Source organism: Leptodactylus fuscus, chromosome 7 (genome assembly GCF_031893055.1).
Source record: "Leptodactylus fuscus isolate aLepFus1 chromosome 7, aLepFus1.hap2, whole genome shotgun sequence".
Lineage (NCBI taxonomy): Eukaryota > Metazoa > Chordata > Amphibia > Anura > Leptodactylidae > Leptodactylus > Leptodactylus fuscus.
This window is the reverse complement of record NC_134271.1, coordinates 151,500,288-151,516,930: the sequence shown is the minus strand read 5'-3', so window position 1 is coordinate 151,516,930 and position 16,643 is coordinate 151,500,288. Positions and strand designations below refer to the sequence as shown.

The 16,643-nt window shown below is 46.9% G+C and overlaps 1 protein-coding gene across 1 annotated transcript in view; it reads left to right on the top strand.

Annotated features, from left to right (window-relative positions):
- Positions 1–16,643, top strand: part of LOC142214639 (NACHT, LRR and PYD domains-containing protein 6-like) — a 55,515-nt gene that overhangs the window by 21,098 nt on the left and 17,774 nt on the right. Inside the window, exon 6 of the mRNA XM_075283577.1 lies at positions 13,718–13,888. Coding sequence (XP_075139678.1) covers positions 13,718–13,888 — 171 coding nt within the window. The remainder of the gene's footprint in view (positions 1–13,717; positions 13,889–16,643) is intronic.

The window sequence follows — 16,643 nt, the reverse complement described above, 5'->3', positions numbered from 1 at the left end:
TCTTCTCCGACCCCCCAGCTCCTTCTCCGACACCCTCCCCCCCAGCTCCATCTCTGCCCCCCACCAACCCCAGCTCCGTCTCCGACCCCCATCTCCGCCCCCCCCAGCTCCGTCTACTCTTACCATGCCAAGGCTGCGGAGGTGTGCGGCCAACACATTAGCCGACATGTGTGCGGAGTGTTGTGTGTGCTTCCGTCCGCACAGTAGCTGGATATGTGCGGCTGCCCGGCTTAGGGCTGCCGGCTCTGCTGCTTCATACACCGGACAGAGATTTGCGTGCGGCCGCCTTCTTCTGCGCCACTCGTCACATACGAGCAGGTGCCCTCAGCTCCAGAGTGTGCCAACGCTGCTGCTTGCTGCGCCGGCATGAGTAAATGTGAAGCCGGCCGGCTTGTCAGCGGCGGTCGCCACATGCCGCCGCCATCTTATGCAGACTGTGCGCGGACGCAGGTCACGCCCACATCGCACCGCAAGCCTATGGGGCCGCGGTGCTGGCTCTCTATACCGCCCACACACTGTCATGGACCAATTGGAGTGTCGTGTAAGTTACTGCGCTGACGTCATGGCAGGGCCGAGAGCAGACCTGGGGACAACTTTGGACGGGTGCGGTGGCGATTTGTGGTGAGTGATCCACTTTTAAAAGTAGCCTATGTATCCTTCCTGGCCAATATGTAGCGGTGGGTGAAATTTCAGAAAAAAACGTCCAGCTGTTTTAGCGTGATTGAGGAACAAACATCCAAACTCACAAACATCCAAACACACAAATTAGTAAGGATAAAAAACAAAAGTAATATCCTTTTTTAAAACAAGTAAAACACGTTCAAAAAATTTTCTCACGTGTCCCGAGATTCACAAGAATTGACGAGAATCTCGCCCACGCTGCGTTAACTTGTTGATTTATTAATGATAAAAATGAACAATTTCTACGGTTTTAACATGTTATTTACTTGTTTTTTAAAAAAAATATCCGATCGGGAATATATTACTGTATGTTTACCGGTATGTCATGAAATACAGTAAATTAGCTTCTTTTGCATATTTTTCCCCACATATTTTTTTATGTTCAAGTGTTCCATTTTTTGTTTTATTAAATTTTTTGTTAAAATTTTTCAAGTATTTTAGTATTTTTAAAATACTTTTGAAGTAGTATTTAGTATTTCTATTTAAAATACTTCGGGATGAAAGTATTTAGTATTTGTGTTTAAAATACTTCAGTCATAAGTAGAGATGAGCGAACACTAAAATGTTCGAGGTTCGAAATCCAATTCGAACAACCGCTCACTGTTCGAGTGGTCGAACGGATTTCGAACCCCATTATAGTCTATGGGGAACATATACTCGTTAAGGGGGAAACCCAAATCCGTCTCAGGAGGGTCACCAAGTCCACTATCACACCACAGGAAATGATTCCAACACCTCTGGAATGACACTGGGACAGCAGGGGGAGCATGTCTGGGGGCATCTAACACACCAAAGACCCTCTATTACCCCAACATCACAGCCTAACAACTACACACTTTACACATTCCAAAAAACCTCTATCAAAGTGGGAAAATACCTGGAAACCTTCTTTACTCCCCAAATGGATGGACACAAACCCCAATTTAAGCTCAACAAACAGTAACAACCACCCCTTTAAACCATGACAACCACAGATGGAATAGGCAATGGGAAATCCTTTAGTCCTCACCCACATCTGTCATTGTGTGTGTGTGTGTGTGTGTGTGTGTGTGTGTGTGTGTGTGTGTGTGTGTGATGTGGTATGACCTTCCAAAATTCACTTTTCTAGCCCTTAACATGAGCCCTTCCAAACAAAGTTACAGGACCTTAAGCTGAGCTACCAGCAGAGATTGAGGCCCTTGGCATGAGTAGAGCCTTGCACCAGCAGTGTTTTTGGCCCTTAGGCGGGCCCTAAGTTCTGCGCTTTGCACAAAAGTTCCACATTAACTAGGCTGAATGGTACAAACCTTAGTAGGCCCGAGAACCAGGAACAGGTCTTGCAATGGCTGTCGGATAACGCTTAAAGCACATTGTCCACCAGCCAGTCAGCCTCTACCTCCTCTCCTCCTTTTACCCAACAGTCTTGTCCTCCTTCCACCCAAAATTCCCAATCTTCCCAGAACAATAACCCCAACTGCCCCTGCTCCCCAGAGCTGTTCTCCCTTCCTTTGACTGTACCGCAACCTGCCCCTCCATTTCGCGATTCCACGGACCTAACAGACGAGTATCTGTGTCCAGATGCTCAAACACTAGAGTCTCCTCCATCTCCGGTTGATTTGGTGGTGGATGACCAGCAACCCACCCTCAATGACGACGATGAGACGCAGTTGCTGTCAGGGCAGCCAGTTGACATGCGCATTGTGCAGGAGGAGGTGAGACAGGAGTTGGAAGAGGAGGTGGTGGATGACGAGGACACTGACCCCACCTGGACAGGGGGGATGTCAAGCGGGGAAAGAAGTGTGGATGTTGAGGCAGGTTCAGCACCAAAAAGGGTAGCTAGAGGCAGAGGCAGAGGTCAGCAGCTTAGGCGAAGCCAGGCCACACCCGGAATCCCCCAAGATGTTCCAGTTTGTACCCAGCCCCGAAAAACTCCCGCCTCGAGGGCACGTTTCTCGAAGGTGTGGAGTTTTTTCAAGGAATGCGCCGAGGACAGATATAGTGTTGTCTGCACAATTTGCCTCTCGAAATCGAGTAGGGGCTCTGAGAAGAGCAACCTGTCCACCACTTCAATGCACCGTCATTTGGAATCCAAGCACTGGAATCAGTGGCAGGCAGCAACGGCAGGACAAATGTCGCCCGCCGTTCATGCCACTGCCTCTGCTCACAGTGCTGGCGATGCACTCCAGAGGACGAGCCAGGACATCACTTCATCTGCCTCCACCACTTTGTTGACTTCTCCTTCATCCTCCCCTGTTCCTGTCTTATCTCCTTCTCCTGCACCATCAAAGGCACCATCAGGCGCTTCTTTACAACAACCCACCATCTCTCAGACATTGGAGCGCCGGCAGAAATACACCGCTAACCAACCACCCGCGCAAGCCTTGAACGCCAACATCACTAAACTGCTGGCCCAGGAGATGTTCGCGTTCCGGCTTGTTGAAACTCCGGCCTTCCTGGACCTGATGGCAACTGCGGCACCTCGCTATGCCATCCCTAGCCGTCACAACTTCTCCCGGTGTGGCGTCCCCGCCTTGCACCAGCACGTGTCACTCAACATCAGGTGGGCCCTTAGTTCCGCACTTTGCTGCAAGGTCCACTTGACCACCGACACATGGACAAGCGCCTGTGGTCAGGGATGCTGCTTATCTTTAAGGACAGGCAGGGTGAATGTGGTGGAGTCTGGTCCCGGGGTGCAAACTGGGATACCCTATCTCCTTTCCCAGGCCAAAATTCATGGCAGTAGACTGAAACCCTACTACACTGCAACCTCCACCCCAGCTACTAGCGGCAAATGCTAAAACACTGGCATGGGGAGCAGGGAAAAAGGTGGCTAGAGGCAAAGGGATGTCCATAGGCAGCAAGGGCAAAGATGCAAAACTCTCCTGTTTCAAGAATTTTCCCTAGGTATGGGACACGTTAATGGCACCCCCTGGGCAAACTACCGCCACTGAGGGGCTTAGTGTCACCAGGAGGGACAAGTATAGGTGAATGTTGCGGGACTACCTGGCCGACCCCAGCTCTGTCCTCTCCCATCCCCCTGCGCCCTACACTCATTGTGTCTCCAAGTGTGATTTGTGGCTGGAACTTGCGCTGTTCGTTTTGGAGGTCCTTCCCTGCTGCCAGCGTGCTATCTGAAAGGATCTACAGCGCAGCCAGTGGCATCATCACCGATAAGTACAGCTGTCTGTCAGCTGACAGGCTGACTTTCACCCAAATGAACAGACAATGGATACACCCATCATATACATGTCAGTTACATGACAAATTTAGTGCAGTTTGCTCACTTTGCAAGTCTAACATGAGTTGGAGATCTGCAGAGAGAAACCTCACCACCTCTTGCGTGTGCTATCATTTGGAAGGCAAGCCCTGGGCTCAGTGGGTGAGAGCAAGAGCAGGATAATCGTCGTTTGGCCTTGCGGCCACTGCCTGTCCCACCGTTGACAGTGCTGGCGCTGCAGTCCAGACCACCATCCTGGTCACCTCCAAATCTATCTCTGACACTTTGGGGAGTTCACCCTCATCCTTTTCCTGCCACTTCTCCTTTTGCCTGCGTCATCATGCGCCTCTTCCCAGCAACTCCCCATCTCCCAGGCCTTTCATTTCAGGCTAAAGTACAGCGCAACCCACCCACATGCCCAAGGCTTTAACGGCCTCATCTCAAAAATTCTGGCCCGGGAGATGTTGGGGTCCCGGCTTGTGGACACTCTGCCCTTTTTGGGCAGAGTGTCTACTGCGCCACCTCAATGTGCCGTCCACACCAGCACTTTTCACCAAACATGAGTCAGTCCCTAAGTTCAACGCTTTGCACAAAGTTCCACCTGTCCAGCTACGCATGGACAAGTGCATGCGGACAGGGACGCTGCCTTTCAATCTTGGCACAGTGGTTGAATGTACTTGAGGCGGGGACTGGGTCGCAAAATGTGGTGGACTGACTTGTCTCCCCACACAACATTCCTGGGAGGAGGGCTGAAACACCACCCTCCTCCTCCGCCGTTACGTGGACCCCAGCTACGAGCTGGAAACGCTGCAACACTGGTGTGGGGAGACGTCAGCAGGCCGTGCTGAAGCTCATCAGCTTGGGGGACAGACAGCACACTGCCTACAAAGTGAGTCATGCCATCCTCGATGAGACGGCAATGTGGTTTTTGCCACTGCACCTGGGCCCAGGCATGTTGTCATGTGTGATAATGGCCGTAACCTGGGATTGGCTCTGTAGCTTGGCAGCCCGCAACATGTTCCATGCCTGGGCCACGTTTTTAACTCATTGCTGCTAATCTTTTTAAAAAAGTACCCCAATGTTCCTGAGATACTGGTGAAAGTACGGCGCTTGTGCGGATAGTTTTGAAAGTCTATAGTTGCCGCCGCTAGCCTCTATGCACTCCTACAACGCCGGTATATGCCTGAACAACGGCTGTTGTGCGACGTCTCCACACTGCTGGAACTAAACATATCATCTCTTGCGCAGAGTGTGTGAGCAGCACAGACCTTTGATGGAGTATCAACTGCAAAACCCTAGGATTCGTCAAAGTCAGCTCCCTCAGTTGCTCAATCATGAGTGGCCATGGGTGGCAGACTTATGTGAAATCCTATCCCATCCATTGCAGTGGACACGAAACATTAGCATGCGCTCAGCACAACTTCGGATATGGCAGCTGCGTTCAGCAGAGTGCAGGGTACAACACAGACCAGGCCTGAGCACCAGGAACAGGTGTTAGAAATACTGCAGCATCCACCATTTCCTTCCAATTTTGTGGTTGTGGACCCGCCACCGACGTTTGAGGATGATGAGACACAGTTGCCATCAGGGAAAGCTGTGGTCATGTGCGGTTTGCAGTAAGGGGACAGTGCGCAATTGGAAGAGGAGTTGGTGGATGACGAGGCCACCGACCCCACATGGACAGGGGTGATGTCTAGGGGCTAAAGCAGTGTAGATGTGGAGGGAAGCTAAATCAACAAAAAACCTGGATAGAAGCAAAGGCATAAACTGGGGTGGTGTTTAGGGGCTAAAGAAGTGTAGATGTGGAGGGAAGCTAATTCAACAAAAAAACAGGGTAGAAGCAGATGAATAAACTGGGGTGATGTTTAGGGGCGAAAGCAGTGTAGATGTTGAGGGAAGCTAAGCAGCAAAAACAGTGGGTAGAAGCAAAGGCATGCAAAACTCTACCCAGTTGAAAGACTTATTCCTAGGTCTGGGACACGTTAATGGCCCCCCTGGACAAATTACTGCCACTCAGGGGCCTAGTGTCACCAGGAAGGACAAGTATAGGCGCATGTTGTGGGAATACCTGGCCGACCCCAACTCTGTCCTCTCCGATCCCTCTGTGATCTACAGCCTACACTTATTTTCTCATCTTTTTTTCTGCACTGCACATCTCTTGCCTACTTCCTTTGGGATCTTAGAAGTGGTGGTCCACTTCCACAGATGGTAACTTCAGTGCTGGAGTTGTCAATAGACAGTGTAACGGGATTAGCTGAGGGATCGCTGTCTTAACCACTTTTTGGAACAAAATTAAATTCCAAAGCCAAGTATGGTGCAAGTATATGATGCAAGGACACCTACACATCTGTCTCTGACACATTGGGGAGTTCACCCTCATGCGCCCTTTTGGCCTGCACCATCATGCGCCTCTTCCCAGCCACTCCACATCTTCCAGGCTTTTCATTGCAGGCAGAGTACAACACAACCCACCCCCATGCCCAAGCCTTTAACAGCCTCATCGATAAACTGCTGGCCCTGGAGATGTTGGTGTTTATGCTTCTGGATACCCAGGCCTTCTGTCAGCAGATGGCAGCTGGGGCACCTCCCTATGCTGGGCCTAGCTGTTACTACTTCTCTTGGTGTGCTGTCCCTGCCTTGCATCTGTATGTGTCCCATAACATCAGTCGGGCCCAGAGCTCTGCGCTTTGCTGCAAGGTCCACTTGACCACCGACACATGGACAAGCGCCTGTGGTCAGGGATGCTGCAGTGCTTATCGTTAATGACAGGCAGGGTGAATGTGGTGGAGTCTGGTCCCCGGGTGCAAACTGGGGTGGCCTATCTCCTCTCCCAGGCCAAAATTCATGGCAGTAGTAGACTGAAACCCTACTACGCTGCAACCTCCACCCCAGCTACTAGCGGCAAATGCTGTAACACTGGCGTGGGGAGATGTCAGCAGGCCGTGCTGAAGCTCATCAGCTTGTCATGTTTTTTCTTGATGCAATTAAATCTGTCTGGATACCCCCATCTTTCGGTGAGGAGAGCAAACACTTCCTAATTTAGCGACCATTCTCCCAGCTCTAAGTAATTTCTGCTGAGAAAGTCTGCCACTATATTTCCCTTGCCTTTCAGATGTACCGTTGTAATAAACTGAACATTGGCTTCCACCCAGCAAATTATTTTTTGAGATTGGGACTGTAGCAACCAGTGCTTTATCCCTCCCTCATGATGAAAAAAGACTACCACTGTCGAGTTGTCTGAGTAAATTTTCACATGCTGATTGGCAAGAAGGTTCTGGGACCTTTGGAGTGTCTCCCATACTGCTTTCAATTGTTTGTAATTGGAAGATAGCACTATTATGTGGAGGGACCAATGACCCTGCAGTAGAGTGGATTGGTCCAACCTCACTATTGGTTCTGGAACCCAAGAGACTCCCATGCTAAGGTTTTTATCTTGATCCTACTAATTGAAAGACCTTTTTAGTAGGTGGGGAAAGAACAATTCTTGTCCACTGAAAGGGAGATCTGTCCCATGACTTTAGGACCTGACCTTGTAAGGTGCAAGAATGAAACTGGCTGCAGGAAACAGCTGAAATGCATGCCGTACTGAGCCCCAAGAATTAACATTGGAGACAAGGAGGCTGTAATGAGGATATCCTCTAAGTAAGGGATCATACAAACATTTTTTAATCTGAGAAAAGCGGCCACTTCCACCATTATTTTTGTAAATAAACTCGGGGGTGTTGAAATTCTAAATGGAAGCGCCACAAATGAAGTGTCTTATTTCTCCCTGGAATGGCAAAGCGAACCTGAGTAATTTGTGGTGAGCAGAGAATACTGAGATATGGAAAAAGGCGTCTTTTAGATCTATAGTGATAATCACCGCATCTTTCTAGATTAATGGAATGGTGGTTTTTATAGTCTCCTTCTTGAAGCATTTGCACTTTTATGAATTTGCTGAGGTACTTTAGATTTATAATGATACGATATGTACCGTTGGACTTCCATACCAGAAGGAGACATGAGTAGTGCCCTAAGCCCAACTCCGTCACTGGAATTGGTACTACTGTCCCAGAGATAATAGATTTCCTACTCCATCTTCCATCGTCTTTTTGTAGAAAGGGGAAGAGGGGTTGTTAGAATGAATCTCCAAGGAGGGGGAGAGGAAAACTATTAGGTAACCTTCTCTCAGTGTGTTGAGAATCCAAGGATTCTGAATAATTTTTTTCCTAGCTGTAGACAAATGGAGAAAGCCTTCCCTCAAAGAGTCACTGTTGTTTTGGGGGTTGATTAGGGTTGAGGCAGAAGTCTCTACCTCTTCCCTCTTTAGGGTAACTCCATCGCCCAGCTTTGCCCTTTCCTTTATATGTCTTATTGGGAAAACTTAAGGGCGAAAATTTCACATAGACTAAGGACTTTCTTCAGAAAAGTCCTTTTTCCTATCTGCTACCTTTTCAAGCAGTTTATCCAATTTTGACCCAAACACAAGTTTTCCCTCAAAGGGAAGATCACATAACTTCACTTTTTAGATTTAGTATCACCTGGGTCCAATACTTGAGCCAGAGGGCATGTCATGCAAAATTGGAATTGCTGATCTCACTGCAAAGTGAACAGATTCCGCTGAAGCATCAGCTATGAAGGTAGTGGCCATTTTAAGCAGATGAATAGAGGCGAATATCTGATCTATAGAAGTTTTTCCCTCTAAATGACCCTCCAAATGCTGGAGTCAGGCATATAAAGATCTAGCCACGCTAGTAGCATCAATGTTTGGTTTTAGCAGTGCTGTAGTGGCTTCCCAAGTTTTCCTTAGAATTCCATCCACTTTACGATCCATTGGATCATGGAGCTGAGAAGCATTCTCAAATGGGAGTGCTGTTTTTTTCCCCTACCTTTAGAAACCTGAATGTCTATTCTAAGGATATCTTCCCATGAATCTGTATCTTCAGATGCAAATTGGAATCTTTCCCTAAACTCTTTTGGAATGCCAAGCTTCCAATGTTCCACTCTTCCTTGATCATCTTAAAGGGATCCTATCATTTAAACTCATTTTTTTCTGCCTATCATGTAGGAATAGCCTTAAGAAAGGCTATTCGTCTCCTACCTTTAGATGTCTTCTCCGGGCCGCCGTTCGGTATATAATCCGTTTTTTGTTGATATGCAAATGAGTTCTCTTGCAACACTAGGGGCGGGCCCCAGCACTCAAACAGCATTGGGGGCGCCCCCAATGCTGCGAGAGAACTCTCCAGCGCTGCCTCCATCTTCTTCAGGAACTGGTATCTTTGCGTCTTCTTCTGGAGGTGGCTTCAAACTTCAAGGCCTCGACGGTGCATGCCTGCTGGCCACAAGAAAGTGACCACGTACAATACTGTGCAAGCGGCCATTTTCTTGTGGCCAGTGGGCATTCACAGTCGGCTTTGCCCTAGGCCTAGAAGTTTGAAGCCAACCCCCAGAAGAAGACGCAAAGAAGACCCGTTCCTGAAGAAGATGGAGGCGGCACTAAAGAGTTCTTTCATAGCATTGGGGACGCCCCCAGTGCTGTTTGAGTGCTGGGGCCCGCCCCCAAGTATTGCGAGAGAACTCATCTGTGTACCAGCGAAAACCGATATTTCTACGGAACGGTGGTGTGGAGAAGACATCTAAAGGTAGGAGAAGAATAGCCTTTCTTAAGGCTATTCCTACATGATAGGCAGAAAAAAATAAGTTTAAATGATAGGATCCCTTTAAAAATATTTTTGTGACCAGGGAAGACTATGTTTTTGAGGAATGAGCCCTGCAAACATAATAGGGGCTCATCCTTGTCTTCAATATTTATGGTTCTCCTTACAGCTTCCCCTAAAGTATCAGTATCTTATCCGAAAAATAGTATTTTTTCTCTGTCATCTGCTTTAGACACAGAGGGAATTTCGCCTTCTTCAAAAACATCATCTTAACAGAGATGATACTTATCTCCGACTGCGATCCTATTCGAGGAAGAGTAAAAGTCGCCATTGAAGCTAGAATTTTCTGTTTAATCAGAGATCTTATATCTTCCGAAAGAGAGAATTTTTCCTGGTGTACAATTTTACAAACTGCAGAGCGCTTTTTTTTTTATTTATAATTATCCGCAAGCTTTGTAGCGCATTTTATAATTTTTTTGCATCATGGGAGGCTGTTTTTATCCCTAAAGTACAAGAGTATTACATATAATAACTAAAAACTGGAAAACTGGAGTCCTCTGGTAGATTTCATACAAGAAGTTTACCAGGTAAGTAGATCCTCTGCTGCCTTAACTTCAAACATCACCTTCATTGGAGAAGGAACTCTTTGCACTTGATCCTACGCTGAGGAGGTGAGGGGGGAGGGTGCTTTTAATCTCTGTGTTCCTGTTCCTATTAGGGTCGAGAGTCAATCTCTAGAGTTTTGGTGCTGTCATGGTGATGAGGTTAAATGGAAACCCAATCAATATTTGGTGTGACCTTTACCCTTTGTCTTCCATCAGTTCTTCTTGGTACTAGTAGACAGTTTTTTGGCAGAACTCCGCAGGGAGGTTACCCGCCATCTTGGTGAACTAAGCGCAGATCTTTTGTGGGTTTGGGCTTGTCCAACCTTTCTGTGTGAAAGCTCACACTAAATATTGATGGGATTTAGATTTCTCTTTTCTTCATTCAATTCATTTTGCTAATTGATGAACATAAACTATTAACCCTTCGCAGATGAAGCAGCTGCCACAGGACCCACAACCGTAAGGGTCAGCCCTATTTATTTACCAATCCCTGCTCACGGCCATCACCACTTCTCTTCTGCTCCAGGGGGCTCCTTGCATCTCCTATCATGTTGCTAGGAAAGAAAGTAAAGTGAAGGAGGCCATGAGCACAAGTGGGGATCAATAAGTAAGGACGCAAACCCCCGGCAAGAGTGTTTGTTGAGTGTTTGTTGAGCGAATTCTACCAAATACTGCTATTATACTCTGGAATCTCTTCAGACCTCAGAGTATAATGATCAGATGTTCAGGTGAGGTGAGCGAACATTAAAGGGGCTCTATCAGCAAAATTATGCTGTATGAGCCCCACATAAGCATGAATAGCCTTTAAAAGGCTATTCAGGCACCGCTAATCTTATTTTATACCTCCCCACATTTTAAAATAAAACCATAAAAATATATACAGTATGTAAATTATACTCATAGTGCATGCTGGGCGGTGATGCACGGTCCGAAGTCATCTTCTGGCGTGCTTTCCTCTTCTATCTTCTTCTTTCAGCGACGCCCTCCGGGCCTGGCTCTTCCACACCTTCATCTTCTTTTCTTCCAGAATGAAGAAGTTCGCAAGCATACTGCGCACTTAGAACAACAACAAAAATAGCGCCGGCACGTGTGCAGCAGCACTCCGGAGCGAGCGATACTGCACACGCGCGGGATTTGAACACAACCCGCTGGAAGAACAGAAGATCAAGGCGGGGAAGAGCCAGGACAGGAGGACGTCGCTGGAAGAAGAAAGGAGAGGAAGACGTGACAGCAAGATGACGTCGGACAGTGCAGGACCGCCCAGTGTGCACAGGTAAGTATCATTTGAATAATCGTTTTTAGGGTATTATTATAAAACCGGGGGGGGGGGGGGGTGTTAAAATAAGGTTAAGGTTAGCGGTGTCTGAATAGCCTTTTTAAAGGCTATTCAGGCATACGTGGGGCTCTTACAGCATAATTTTGCTGATAGAGCCCCTTTAAAACCAGTGTTATTTACCTATGCTGGGCTCCAGTGCTGAACTCCCTGCTGCCTGCAAGCCTCTTTAGTGATGTCACAGACGTCACATGGATCAGGCCAGTGTAACCCACATCTGTAACATAATTGAATAGGACCCGGAGGGATTGTGCTTTAGGCCAGGAGAGATAAGTACCACTGTTCTTTTCTCACCAGTAGGTTGTCCAGATACTCCACATATGAACCTAACAGGCTGAGACTGTAAAGACCAGGTCATAACAATAGGACTATATATAGGAGTTTATGATGGTTCATAATATTATAGGTAACAGACTATATACAGGAGCATGTACATTATACTATAGGTGATAATTCAGACTATGTACAGGAGTACTATCCCTGTACTATGCCTATCCCTGAACACAGTACAATGCCCCATAGTGGCCCCTGCACATAGTATGATGCCCCATAGTGGCCCCTGTACATGGTATTATGCCCCATAGTGGCCCCTGCACACAGTACTATGCCCCATAGTGGCCCCTGCACATAGTATGATGCCCCATAGTGGCCCCTGCACACAGTATTATACCCCATAGTGGCCCCTGCACACAGTATTATACCCCATAGTGGCCCCTGCACACAATACTATGCCCCATAGTGGCCCCTGCACACAATACTATGCCCCATAGTGGCCCCTGCACACAGTATTATACCCCATAGTGGCCCCTGCACACAGTATTATACCCCATAGTGGCCCCTGCACACAATACTATGCCCCATAGTGGCCCCTGCACACAGTATGATGCTCCATAGTGGCTCCTGCACACAGTACTATGCCCCATAGTGGCCCCTACACACAGTGTTATGCCCCATAGTGGCCCCTGCACACAGTATGATGCTCCATAGTGGCTCCTGCACACAGTACTATGCCCCATAGTGGCCCCTACACACAGTATTATGCCCCATAGTGGCCCTTGCACACAGCATTATGCTCATAGTGGCCCCTGCACATAGTATGATGCCCCATAGTGGCCACATTGTGGACTACCCATGAACAATAATTATACTCTGGGGTCTTTTCAGACTTTAGAGTATAATAATTGGCGATCCAGGGGAGGATACAAACATAAAAAACACGGTTACTTACCTCTCACTGGTCCGACGTATTTCCTGCTGATGTGGGCCATCTTCAATGATGGTCCAGATGTCACGTGAGCCGGGGGTTGTGTCGTGACCCATGTGGCATCTGTGACATCACCAAGTAGGCCCAGAAGCTTGCCGGAGCCAGGAGTGGTAAGTAACAGCATTTTTTTTATGTTCCCTCACTTCTCCTAGCGCTCCATCATTATACTCAGGGTCTAAAAAGACCCCCTAAGTATAATGTTAATGTTTGTGGGGTTCGCGGGCCCGCAGCCTCATTTACTGATCCCACCTCCTGCTCACAGCTTCCGTAGAAGAAGAAACGCTGGTGACAGTGAGCAGGAGCCAGGATCGGTAAATAAATAGGGCTCGGGACCTGCTGCAGATTTATATTTTAACTATTTAAAAATTCATACTTTCCTGTCCCCAATGCTCTGGGGTCCTCTCAGCACATTCTGATTTTCTGCTCAACTGGTCTCTTCCAGATTTCCGCTGAAGCCACTGATTGGCCTCAGCGGTCATGAAGCCAATTAGCCGCCTCAGCAGAGCTCCGGAGGAGACCTGTGATGTCACAGGTAATGACATCACATGCCCTTCGCAAATTGGCCTCAGAAGTCACATGATCTCTAAAGCCAATCAGCGTCTTCAGCGGAACTCTGGAAAAGACCTGTTGAGCAGAAGATCCGGGACATGGTGAGAGGACCCCGGAGAATTGGGGACAGGTGAGTATGAATTTTTTTTTCACTGCCCCCAGCTCAGTTAAAATTGAAATGTGCTGTCCATTTTTGCCTGGACAACCCCATTAAGTACTATAGATTTTTGGTGAAGACAAATTTTAGGGAAGCAATTTTTTTTCACCGGACATGGGACAATTTTCAGCAGCCTCATGGGGTTTTTGCCTTCCTCTGGATCTACACTGTAGGGTTATTAGTTTGGATTTGATGTGACTGTGACTTCATCCAACCTCAACCATTATGTTACTATGAGAGTTATAAAACTTAGTGTGTAAATAACCAATATTTTATCATTTTTATTTTGTTTATAGTTTGGCTGATTGTAAATTACCAGACACTGCCTGCGAGCAACTGGCCCATGTAATAAGGAATAACCAGTCCCTGAAGTCACTTACACTTTCATATAACCATCTGTCCCATCGTCACCTCAGTGACCTGATGGCCGCTCTGTGCAGTCCAGCCGGCAAACTAGAGATACTAGAGTAAGTATAAGAGATGTGTACAGGATGATACATGTGGGGACAAGTTATAAAAAGTTTTATTTTACAGTTATGCCTGTAAGTGTTGGCAAATATTTCTAGTATTGCTCGCAGAACATTATTGCAATTAAACATGTTTTATTATACGCAGGTTTATTTTCTGTGTGTGCATTTGAACAAGAGAAAAGAACAGAGAGAAAAAAAGCCAAAAATAATTTAATTTCACACAGAACTCCAAAAATGGGCCGGACACAATTATTGGCCCCTCAACTTAATATTTGGTTGCACACCCTTTGGAAAAAATAACTTAAATCAATGGCTTCCTATAACCATTCTTAAGCTTCTTACACCTCTCACCTGGAATTTTGAAGCCTTTTCTGTTACAAACTGCTCCAGGTCTCTCATATTTGGAGCTTTCCTTCTCCCATCAGCAACTGTAAGATCTCTCCACAGGTGTTCATTGGGATTTAGATCCGGACTCATTGCTGGCTGCTTCACAACTCTCCAGCACTTTGTTTTCATCCATTTCTAGGGGCTGTTTGAAATATGTTTGTGGTCATTGTCCTGCTGGAAGACTCATGACCTAAGACACAAATCCGGTTTTCTAACATGGGACCCTACATTGCAACCCAATTAAAAACTGTCAAAGCACCAGTGCCAGAGACATCAAAGAACCCCAAAACATCTTTGGCCCCCCACCATATGTGACTATTGGTTCTGTGTTCTTTTCCTTGTAGTATTCATTCTGCTTTCGGTAAACAGTAGAATGATCGGCTTTACCAAAAAGCTGTAACTTAGTCTTATCTTATCAGTCCACAAGACAGAAGGATTTGGGCTTACTTAGGTAAATTTTGGCAAACTTTACTCTAGTTTCTAGTCTAGTCTGTGTCAACACTGGGGCCGTACTGGGTCTCCTGCCGTAGTGTTTCATTTCATACAAATGTGGATGGATAGTTGTCGCTGACACTGATGTCCTCTGAGCCTGAAGAACAGCTGGAATTAATTTGGTACTTGATTGGAGTTTCTTATCCACCATGCAACCTTTCATCATTTTTTCTCCGTCTACATCCAGGGAGATTAGCTACAGGGCCATGGGTTGTAAACTTCTGGATTATGTTGTGCATTGTAGATAAAGGAAAACCAAGTCCTCAGACAGTTCTCTTCTCCACTTTCTGTTCTCCATGCTTAGTGTGGCACACACAGACACACAATGCAAAGATTGAGTCAACTTCTCTCCTTTTTATCTGTTTTCCGGTGTGACAGTAGTGTTACAGTAATCTAAGTGGGAGATTATGAGGGTATGGATGAGCATCTTTGTAGTTTCAGGGTTAAGGAAGGAGCGGATTCCATGGATGTTCTTGAGTTGGAGGCGGCAGGAAGTGTTGAGGGTTTGGACGTGTGAATTGAAGGATTTATCAAAGTCCAGGGTTATTGCAAAGCAACAGACCTGTGGGACAGGGGTGAGAGTTGTTTCATTAACTTTGATAGATAGGTCAGGTAGAAGGGCCATACAAGGTGGGGTGAAGATGATGAACTCTGTTTTCTCCATGTTGAATTTGAGAAAGCGCGAGGAGAGAGAGAAGGCTATGGCTGCTAGACACTTTGGAACTCTGGACAAAATAGAGTTAATGTCTGGTCCATAGAGGTACATTTGAATGTCATCAGCATATCAAAGGTAATGAAAACCATGAGATTCTATGAGTTGGCCCAGGCTGAGGGTGTAGATGGAGAACAGGAGGGGTCCTAAGATGGAGCCTTGGGGACACCTACAGAGAGAAGGCGTGGTGAGGAGGTGGTACGTAAGTGGGTGTCACGGTACTATGTGGCACAGGATCAGGAGTCCAGTCGTCGGGTAATGTAGAGGAGGCTGGAGACAGCACATGGGTAGCCCACAGGGGGGCTGAGGTAGTAGTCCAAGAGCAGATGAGCAAATACCAGGTAGAAGTCTGTAGTAATTCAGGAGCTGTAGTAAAGTTACGGTGAGCTTGCAGCCAGCAGGTGAGGTCCCGAGGAACTAAAGAAGATCTCTAGCAAAGAGGTCTCCTAGGTGTCCAGGCTGTATTCGGATAAACAGAACACAATACCAACACAACAGGAAGTGTCAGTCACCTATATATATAGGCAACCTAATCAGGTTTAATACAGGCCGGGTTCCAATCATTAGAAACAGCTGATGAGCCTCAGGAGTAGGCTCCACACAGAAGTCCAACAGACAAATATTCAACAAGCTGAATGGCTCAGGAAGCAAGGAGACACCGGGCAGGTCACAGGTTCAAATCCTGACAGTGGGAGATGTTGAATGTGCGGTCGGTCGGTGAGGTATGAGGAGATCCAGGAGAGGGCCAGGTCTGAGATGCCAAAAGATGAGAGAGTTTCTAGTAGGAGGGAGTGGTCAACTGTGTCAAAGGCAGAAGAGAGGTCGAGGAGGAGGAGGAGGACAGAGTAATGGCTTTGGCGGTTAGAAGGTCATTAGTGTGAAGTTGGCCCGAAGTCAGGCCAATCGGTATATTGGATGGATTCCAAATTACATCACACCCCAGAGCTTCAGCGATGCAATGACTCAGAAACAAGATGAATCTGAGCTAAAGCATACCCTTTATTGAACAAACCATCTCTTCTTATAGCAATTTTTAGTAGGTGTACACAAATGTAAAGTGGGCGTATTTGGGTGTATACTTGATTCATCATTAACCCTTAGGCGTCAGCAGTTTCCATATATATGTATTACAAGATTATTGCTCCCTAATCATGAATATTA